We start from the raw sequence: 10,719 nt of genomic DNA, 5'->3' as shown, positions 1-10,719 counted from the left end.
TTTTTTTTTTTTTTTAATTTTATTTATTTATTTTTGGCTGTGTTGGGTCTTCGTTTCTTTTCGCGGGCTTTCTCTAGTTGTGGCGAGCGGGGGCCACTTTTCATCGCGGTGCGCGGGCCTCTCACTATCGCGGCCTCTCTCGTTGCGGAGCACAGGCTCCAGATGCGCGGGCTCAGTAGTTGTGGCTCACGGGCCCAGTTGCTCCGCGGCATGTGGGATCTTCCCAGACCAGGGCTCAAACCCGTGTCCTCTGCATCGGCAGGCAGATTCTCAACCACTGCGCCACCAGGGAAGCCCCCTAGGTGATATTTTTAAAGCTTCCCTGGTGACTCCAAGGTGCAGCCAAGGTTGACTCCACAGTCCTAAGAAGCCCCTGATTGCACAGTTTGCCCCTGTCCCTTTAGGACATGCATTGTCCTGCATTTCTCTCTTACAAAAGCCTTCTGCTTCAGCAGCAGAGAACTGGATGGTTCCACGATGTCTCCCAACAGTTTTATAGGCTGAGCACTGGTTACATCCTGAGGCCAAGCCACTTTGCCCTTTGGCCCCGAGTGTCTCTCAGTCTCAACAGCGGGCATTTATGAAACATCTGTTTATTAAGAGCTACTGTACAAAGAAGTGCACAGGGCAGCCCTCAAGGAGTTCAAGTGTAAAGGTCAGATATATGCATGGGGTGAGCCCCACATCAAGCAACCCAGAAATGTGAAAATCCAGGTTTTATAGGACAGAATATTTGGAATTCATTCTCTGTCAAAGGCTTCGTTTCAGCAGCCCTTTAAGTAGCATGCTTTCCTGGATGGTGGGGTTTCAGTTTACTGTCAGCTCTCATTATGTATCATAGTTATGTTCTATAAAGTCCCTGTGAACACTGAATTACCGTATACTGAACCACTGCTCCTAGGGGAAACACAGGGTTAGGTTCCTGCGAGCCTCTGGTCACAACGCTTTAGTCAACAGAGCAATACATAACCTCGTTTTATGTTTTATGTGTGCTTCTGTTGAAAAGCACCTTCTTTAGTATATTTTGTTGACTTGTGAACATTGAACTCATAGCCAACAACACCGTAACTCATGCCTGCATGAGGCTCATCTAACTCATGTATTTTCTCCCTAAGGCACATCACTGCCCTCCTGTGCTTAGGAACACTAGACAGCACTTCATTTTAAACAGTGAAATCACCTCCAAGAAGCACAAAAATGCAAAAAAAAAGTGGCACTAAGTAAACTACAAAAAGTACACTTGTTTACTTGTTTCTAGTTTGAGGGGTGAAGAGACAAGCCAGAGCACTGAATCATTCGACCTCCGCTGGAAGCCTGTACATCCGGCCACTCAAATTTTTTTGCAGTTCTGGGCACATCTGCACGTGAAAGTGAAAGCACCACAAGCTTGGGGTTCACAATTTTAGCAAGCTGGCAAATTCACAAACATGAAATCTACAAATAATGAGGGTCAACTATATTTGCACTTCTGTGTCATTGTTTCAGCAGCGGCAACCTGGTCTCAAATGAAATATTACACAGAATCTCAAAATATAAGACCGATGAGGGTGGAGCTGGCTGAAGCAGGGGCCCTACTCTCTTCAGCCTGCTCTTCTCCACCTGTCCCCCTGTCACCTTCACAAAAACACCATGGGACCACTCAGAGGAGAGCAGAGGCAGGGAAACACGTGGGCTGGGGTGACATAACAGCAGGGGGAGGTCAGGGGCCAACAAGCCCACAACTTTCCACAAAGGACATTGGCTAAGCAGCCTCAGCAGTGCTGGCCACAGGGGAACAGGCCTGGTGCCCCAGAAGGGACTTTTCCAAAGAAACTAGAAATCCTGGTATTAAATAAAATCTTCCAGTTGGGAAATGAGACCTCAGTTTTCTCAAAACACCATGCACGCCAGATGGAGCTTATCTCATTAGCCTCCAGCCTGTGACCTTGTTTTTTAAAGTATTCAAATTATAGTTCTGCTCACACACCCAGCTTTTCAAGAATGCACTAATTATGCTCAATTCTGCTTCTGTCTCAGCCACTCCACTGAGGTTTGTTTTTTTTTTTTTGCCGTGCTACATGGCTTGCGGGATCTTAGTTCCCCAGCCAGGGATGGAACTCAGGTGGTGAAAGTCAGATAATAACCCCTATCATAAGTAATGGTAATAAATAAGTTAGACAAGTTAAAGTTAAATGACTGAACAAATGAGAGAAAAAACACATTTTTTAAATAATTTTTAAAACCTGATCCTTTTTGACCCACCTCCTAGAGAAATGGAAATAAAAACAAAAATAAACAAATGGGACCTAATGAAACTTCAAAGCTTTTGCACAGCAAAGGAAACCATAAACAAGACCAAAAGACAACCCTCAGAATGGGAGAAACTATTTGCAAATGAAGCAACTGACAAAGGATTAACCTCCCAAATTTATAAGCAGCCCATGCAGCTCAATAACAAAAAAACAAACAACCCAATCCAAAAATGGGCAGAAGACCTAAATAGACATTTCTCCAAAGATATACAGACTGCCAACAAACACATGAAAGAATGCTCAACATCATTAATCATTAGAGAAATGCAAATCAAAACTACAGTGAGATATCATCTCACACCAGTCAGAATGGCCATCATCAAAAAATCTAGAAACAATAAATGCTGGAGAGGGTGTGGAGAAAAGGGAACCCCCTTGCACTGTTGGTAGGAATGTAAATTGATACAGCCACTATGGAGAACAGTATGGAGGTTCCTTAAAAAAACTAAAAATAGAACTACCATATGACCCAGCAATCCCACTACTGGGCATATACCCTGAGAAAACCGTAATTCAAAAAGAGCCATGTACCACAATGTTCATTGCAGCTCTATTTACAATAGCCACGACATGGAAGCAACCTAAGTGTCCATCAACAGATGAATGGATAAAGGAGATGTGGCACATATATACAATGGAATATTACTCAGCCATAAAAAGAAACGAAATTGAGCTATTTGTAATGAGGTGGATAGACCTAGAGTCTGTCATACAGAGTGAAGTAAGTCAGAAAGAGAAAGACAAATACCGTATGCTAACACATATATATGGAATTTAAGGGAAAAAAATGTCATGAAGAACCTAGGGGTAAGACAGGAATAAAGACACAGACCTACTAGAGAATGGACTTGAGGATATGGGGAGGGGGAAGGGTAAGCTGTGACAAAGCGAGAGGGAGGCATGGACATATATACACTACCAAACGTAACATAGATAGCTAGTGGGAAGCAGCTCATAGCACAGGGAGATCAGCTCAGTGCTTTGTGACCTCCTGGAGGGGTGGGATAGGGAGGGTGGGAGGGAGGGAGATGCAAGAGGGAAGAGATATGGGAACATATGTATATGTATAACTGATTCACTTTGTTATAAAGCAGAAACTAACACATCATTGTAAAGCAATTATACTCCAATAAAGGTGTAAAAAAAAAAACAAAAACCTGTTAACGGTTGAATTAGTATTAAGAGATGAATGGTGTACAGGGTCTCCAGCCAGTCCTCAGGCATCCTCTTAGGGAGTAATGAGAGTCCCCAGGGTTATTTAAATACTACTTCAAAAAGCCATGTGGAAACTGTAGTCTACAGAAAAATGGTTGCCAAAGGCTAATTAAGCAATCAAATGCCTCACTGTTGGTTAAAATTAGATCAAGCTGGTAGAAAAACACTGGTTAGACAGTAATCAAAAGCTGAGGTTGACCGTTATGTCTTTGGTTTATTTTAAATGGGTAACAGAATAATTACCTTTAAATGCAACTGGTTTGCTAGAGCTGGGCTTCCAAGCATAGGTTTAGTTTGTTTTATTCATTTTAGTGGGAAGAATCGGTGATCAAAGGGGTCTTGGATGATGATACGATTGGAGACCACCAACCTATACATCTGGTTACACAAGTTCCACACAGTCTACCAAAGGGCTTCTACACAGTTTCCAACTGGAGACATGGCACATAGTTGAAATATTATTATTAAACACATGGGCACCTGATTCATTGTCATCTATTAGGAGACCATGATAGTAAACAAATATATTCCAAGAAAAACCAAACCCATACTGCAGGATCATAGCGTGGGGTTGGTGGGGAGTGGTGAGGGGGTGTTTCATTTTGGTTTGGTTTTGGTTTGTTTTCACCAAACACACTTAATGTCCCTAATGTCCCATCCTACCTCAAAATGCCTACACTTCTCTTCAGGAACAAAGTCTGTTCAATTACATGTATCCATTCTTAGTTTCTTATTTATTTTATTGTTGTCTTTTCAACCAGTATGAGTCTAAAAATAGGGTTATTGTGTGATCTTTTCACTGAAAACTGCTCAGCTTTTTTTTATATATAATATTTTTCTAAGAACATTTCTTGGTTGATTTTTTTTTTAAATATTTATTTATTTGGCTGCACCAGGTCTTAGTTGCAGCTCGCAGGCTCCTTAGTTTCGGCTCGATGGCTCCTTAGTTGTGGCATGCGAACTCTTAGTTGCGGCATGCATGTGGGATCTAGTTCCCTGACCAGGGATTGAACCCGGGCCCCCTGCATTGAGAGCGTGGAGTCTTAACCACTGCGCCACCAGGGAAGTGTCTGCTCAGGTTTTTTAAAAAACAGTACTCATGTTCTGGCATCTAGCCATGCACTGACAGTAATGATGCTGAAAGCAGCTGGTTGATACTGACTGTTCGCCGTGTGCCAGGCACCATCCAAGCGTTGCACACGGAAGGTTCTGCTGCATTTGTTCAACACTCATTTCTTTCCCAACTATCAATGCTGTGCCCCCCAAGCGCCAGGCACGGCTCCAGGCATGAGGCACTAGGAATACAGCAGTGAATGAAGTATGGGTCTCTGCCTCCGGTATGTTAATGGTAACTGCTGAGGAGAACACAGAAGCAGAAGGGGAACAGGAAGTACTAGTGGAGGAGGGATGTTGTCTTAAATAGGGTGATCAGGGAAGTCCCTGAATGTCCAGTAGGTCATTTAAGCCTTGCCGTGAAGGAGGTAAGAGGTCAAAGTACAGGACTATCTGGGAGCAATCCCTCCAAGAGGAGGCAACAGCAAGTGCAAAGACCCTGGGGCAGAAAGGCCCTCAATGTGTTGGAGGAGCAGGAAAAAGGCCAGCATGACTGCAGCTGGACAGCTCCAGAGGCAGACAGGAGGCAAAGGTCAGAGAGGCCAACAAGGCCTGGCCGCACAGGGCCCCCGAGCCCCTGGAAGGGTGGAGGCTTTTATGCTGAGTAGGATGGAAGCTGGTGCACGTTTTTAATGAGAGAAGTGAAACGACCTGAGTTAATGTGTTGACAGGATCATTCTGGCAGCTGTGATGAACAGACTACTGAGAGATGAGGGCAGATGAAAGAAGGTCAGTTAGGAAGTTACTGAGATGACCCAAGTGAGAGAACAGAGCAGTACTGACAGACTTGATGAGAAGTGATCAGAGATGGGATTCTGGCTGTATTCTGGGAGCAAGGGCCAACAGGATTTGCTGATGAATCAGTTAATTAAAAGGATGAAGTTACCATCAACCCAGATGGAGAAGACAGGGTGGAACAGGATTCGAGGGAAGGTCAGAAGTTTGATGCTGGTCCCGCTGAGTTGAAATGTCAAGCAGACATCCAAGTGGGGAGGTCGAGTGGATAGGCGGATACACGAGTCTGGAGTCTGGGAGAGATCTGGGCCCCCGATGAAAAAGAGGGTGTGGTCATCATTTCGATGTTATTTAAAGCCATAGGACTAGATGAGATCTCCAAGGGACTAAGTGCAAACAGGAGAGAATGGGTCTAGAAATGGTCCAAACTTGTGAAGTCAAGGGAAAGAAGAGAAGCCAGAAGAAGAGAAGTGGCCAGCGAGGTAGCAGGGAAAATCAGAAGAGCAGGAAGCCCACTGAAGGAAGAGCTTCGGGGAGGAGACAGTAAGCCAGTGGGTTGGATGTGGTTGATGGACTAAATAAGCGGAGGATTTGGGCAACTGACCTCTGGATAGAGCAACACGGAGGTTGCTGGCGACCCAGACAAGAACGGTTTTCGTAGCATGGTGGGGGTGAACGCCTGCCCGGTGCCCACATAGAAGAGATGGGGAAGAGAGGAAGAGGGAGGATACACACCTAAGTAAGACACTGGCTGTTTCCAGACGGAGACATCGAGGCCTTGAGAGGTTTATTATGCTACAGAAGGTCTCATAGCTGCTAAGCAGTGGATCCAGGATTTGAAGCCAGAGCCCCAGGTTTTAAACACCCTATCAGGCGGCCTTAGCATGCAGCAGACATCCCCCGCGATTCAGACTTACATCTTTTTCAATTCGTACTCTGCTAGGTGCACCATCGCTCAGGAGGACCACCTGACTCCACATCTAGAGAGGCTCTGTCCAGCTCCCCATCTGGGGCCTCACTGACCTACCCAGATGAACCCACACTGACATCTTTCACTCCTCAGGGGGCCATCCTATCCCATTCTGTCTCTTTAAGGGATAACACAGCTTGGGGGATGGAGGGCTTTGCCACTTTTTTTTTTTTTTTTTTTTAAGCCAGGGGTTTTAAAGTGGTTTTAAAGAAATGATCCTTATCCTGTGGAGCTTCTTCAATACATGGAGTTCTGTTCTGACCCGGGAGGGCACCCTGTCTCCCACTCTGGCTACTGACACCTGTCTACCAGGCCCTTCTGAAAGGCGAGTCTTCAGGGCTTCTTTTCAGGGAGCTCTTACCTTGTCTTTGCGCACAGGTGAGCCCCTAGGCTGCTGCACTGATCTTAGGGGTGCAGCTGCCCCTGCCTCACACCGACACCCTCGGGGGAAGGGCTATTTGTCTCCATAAAAGAAAAACAAAATGGCTCTACCACCCCCCTTTCACTGTAATTGTGGCCCCTACCTACTACTAGACACAGCCATGTATCTTAACATTCTGATGATTTCAAAGGAAAAAAAAAAAATTAACACCATAACAGGTTTCTTTTAAAAGAAGAAGACATGTCCATGGATGACAGAGACACACGAAGTTCTGCGGACTGAATCACCTTACCGGAGATTTTAACACACATGTATAATCCATACAATGAAGTAAAGTAGCACAATGACAACTTGTGTAATGTGGGCTAAATCCCTAAGCCACAGGCCCCCTCAGCTCTTCCCATCCAGCTCCTGGACCTGAGATAACTGCTCTTTTCCAAGAGGACCCTTCAGCAGACCAGCTGGAATAATATTAAAGTAAGTTGGCTTTAGTGTGCCCTTTTCATTTGACAAATATTTATTTAGCATCTACTATGGCCAGGCACTCTTGTACGCACTGGGGATGCAGCAGCAAACAAAAATTCCTATGCTTATGGAGATTGGAGGGGGGGCAATAAACAAACATTTTTATCAGATGGTGGTTAAGTGCTACACAGGAAAAATAAAGTCGCAAAAGCAGATAGGAGGGCAGGGTGGCCGGGGAATGGGGGCATGACATAATCTTTAATAGGTAATCGGGAAGGGTCTCATTGAGAGAATTTGAGCAAAGCCCAGATGGAAGTATGGGAGCAAGCATGTGGATATCTGGGTGAAGAAACAGCAAATGTGAAACAACGCTAGCAGGAATGGTAAGAACGCTCCAGAGTTGAGTTTGAGTGTTGATAAGGAACAGACTCAACCTGTGTGGCGGACTTTGGCTCAGAAAACCTCTCTAATGATTAATGAAAGTTGAAAACCAAGCCAGCTATCAAGCCACAGTCCTTCCAGAAAGCTACAGGAAGCTGCCACACCGGATGGGAGGCTGGATTCCAGACCCTCACTCTACAATCTCAACACCCCAACCCCCTGGGGGACCCACCCACGGTGCCCTCTACAGCCTGCAGGTCAAGCAGACAGCCCTGCCACTGACTGACCTTCTGACCTCCACACAGGACAAGGCAGTTTGCCCACAGAATAGAACACTGATTCTCAAAGTGTGGTCCAGGGACTTGTGAATGTCCCCAAGTCCCTTTCAAGCAGTCTGTAAGATCAGAACTATTTTCATAATAATACAAAGATATTTTCCTCTTTCATTCTCTCACAAGTGTACAAACAGAATTTTCTAGAGGCTACAAGTCTCTAGATAACATCACCCTCCGACAGTCAATGACATGTGTGCTTGTGTATTCTTGCGTTTTATTAATATTTCCATTAACCCACACAAGTGTTTTACTATGAGACCAAAAAGTATGAGAACTGACAGAACAAAAGACCCACGAAGACAGATTCAACAGAAGGGAGAAACAGAGACCTTATCAAGACTCACTCGATAATATTATTACAAGTTGGTAATAGATTCGCAAAAGTGCAAAGCACTCTGCTTTCATATGAAAGGATGGACTTCTGCCTTGTATAACAAGCCCGCAGCTGCCACACCGCAGCAGAGTTTGGAACGATCCCTGGTGAGGATTTCCCTCTTCGGCCTCCACGCGTCCACGCGTCCGCAGCCCAGGGCGCCCTAGGAACACAGTGCAGCTTCCCGGGCAGCCCTGTGCGCCAGGAACGGCTCAGTGAGGTCACCTTCTCCCTTGCTGTGGTTAAGACGATGAATAAAATCACGGAGGGAAGTGGACGCGGCCCCGGATGCTGCGCAGGTGTCACCGAAGGTGGGCAGACCCCTGAACTCCGGCAACCGGCGTTCGAGGGCGCTCAGTCTACGATCACCCTCCCCAGCGCCAGGGATCCACAGAGACTGGACGCACCGATGTAAACTCGCAAAAGTCAACTTCCACGGAGCTCAGAAGAGAGGGACTTCAGACCTGCAGAAAATTCCGAGCGTAGGAAAATTGATCAGGAAATGGAAACGCTCTTCTCGAAAGAGGCTCAGCCCCGGAGACGCCAGACCTGCCGGGTTTCCGTTCGGCTTCTGCTCCTATAGGGCTGGGTGGACAGGGGCAGGTCACTGGGGCTCTCTCACCTCGGCTCCCCTCACCCCAAAACGCTGAAGCGAAGATCTAAGGAGGCGCCGGGTGCGTGAACGCTAGGCTGTCAGACCCGGTCTCTCCACGAACGCGCTCTGTAACCTGGAGCACAAAAGTCCCTCTCTGAGCCTCAGTTTCCCATATCAGTAAAACAAGGGGGATGGCTTCAGCTCCCCCCACATTCCACCTAACTCAGGCACTGAATAGACGAAGGTTAAATCAAGCAGCTGCTGGGGGCTATTACCATTTAGAAACAAGCAGAAATGAAACGCTAGGGACGAGCAGGCAGAACAAACTTAAAAGTCAATGTGCCCAAGTCCCGGGCCCACTGGGTCTTCGCGGATTCGTCCCTCAAACGCCAGCGAAGCAGGCTGGCGAGACCCGGGGGACCCGGCCCGGGACTCCCTTCGGCTGACGAATGGCGATGGCTGCGGGACAGGGTCTCTCGTGTGGCCGGAGTTCTGCACCCCCGCCGGAAAGGGGAACCCGGGGGCTCGGCAGGAAGCGCGAGCTAGGAGACGCCGCCGTGCAAGGTGGGAGCCCGACCCGCTGAGTCGGCTCGGGGTCCAAGAGCACGGGGCTCAGTGCGGTTGGGAAGGTAACCACCCCCAGGAGGTGCCGGGAGGCCGCCGCGCCCGCGCCCACTGCGCGCCTTACTTGGGCCTTGAGCTTGCAGTTGGCGGAGGCGGGCGCGCCGTGCGGAGGGGCTGCGCTCGCGGGCAGGAGGCAGAGGGTCGGCATCAGGAACCAGCTCCAGGGACTCATCCTCCTCTCGGTGGCTCCGAGGCCTGGGGCGCAGAGGGAAGGAGGGACCCAACAGTGGCCTCCCGGCTCGGCTAGCCCGCGGCCGCTGGGCTGCGTACTCGCCCGGCGCCCGCCATGGCGCGCCGGACTCGAGGAGCCGGGGGCGCTCGCCCCTTTCCCCGCGCCTCTCGCCGGCTCCCTCCGCGGTTAGCGCGACCGCCTCCGGGCGGGGCTCACCCCCAAGCCCGGAGGCGGCGGCCAAGTGAGGCTGAACCCCGACCCCGCCCAACCCCTCCGCCGCCCGTCTGCCCTGAGCGGAGGCAGCCGCGGGATACGCGGCCCCAGTTCTCCCGCCCAAACCCTGCGCCGGCCGCCGGCCACCCCGTGAACCAGAAGGGAAAAGTGAGGCTCCAGGACTGTCTTCTAAATTCAACCGAAAATCGTACTAGCTCCTGCCCTTACGTCTGCGTTCACGCTGCCAATTCTGAGGGTGGCTCTTGATGGAAAGAAATAGACCAAAGAAATAAATGAAAGGCTATTTTTAAAGGCTAGTTCATGTAAACAAAGGCAATCGCAGGGAAGTTTTGTCTGTAAAAGAGGAGACTAGTCAGTGTGTGCATTCAGTTAAAACCCGGAACCACGAAAACCGGCAGTCCATCAAGTGCCCTCTTAAGGGATTTGGGAGAGTAATAGGAAGGATTAACAGCGAACTCGAAGGATTACTGCAAAGATTAAATGAGGACATTTAGGACGCACATAATAGGTCTGCAAAACGTGGTCGCTCTCTTTCCGCTTTAAACTCCCCAAGGGGTTTTTTCCAGCAGTGACCCTTCAGGAAGAAAAAGTTATAAAAGCAACTGGTTGTGCCCGGCCTCTCCCACCTCCCACCCAAGGCCTGGGTGCACTCCACCACCTTCCTGTACAGCCCAGACTCCTGCCCGATTAACTTCTGAGTGGTGTTTAACGGAGCATTCGTAGGCAGGGTATCTTAATTGTTTTAAGTCCCCGTCCATTTTGGGAATCTGATGTAAACTTTGGAGAATCTCGGGGGGGGGGGGGGGGGGGCGGCGATTTGCTCACAGTGGGAGG

At 48.4% G+C, this 10,719-nt stretch overlaps 1 protein-coding gene across 1 annotated transcript in view; it reads right to left on the bottom strand.

Annotated features, from left to right (window-relative positions):
* Positions 1-9,918, bottom strand: part of TRABD2A (TraB domain containing 2A) — a 53,982-nt gene extending 44,064 nt beyond the window's left edge. The window contains 1 exon segment of the mRNA XM_027128636.1: positions 9,544-9,918. Coding sequence (XP_026984437.1) covers positions 9,544-9,651 — 108 coding nt within the window. The 5' untranslated portion in view covers positions 9,652-9,918.
* Positions 9,919-10,719: the final 801 nt, after the last annotated feature.

Source organism: Aethalodelphis obliquidens, unplaced genomic scaffold (genome assembly GCF_003676395.1).
Source record: "Aethalodelphis obliquidens isolate GAN/ISIS:26980383/991018 unplaced genomic scaffold, ASM367639v1 scaffold35, whole genome shotgun sequence".
NCBI classification, from domain to species: Eukaryota; Metazoa; Chordata; class Mammalia; order Artiodactyla; family Delphinidae; genus Aethalodelphis; species Aethalodelphis obliquidens.
This window is presented reverse-complemented; position numbering and strand designations above follow the sequence as displayed.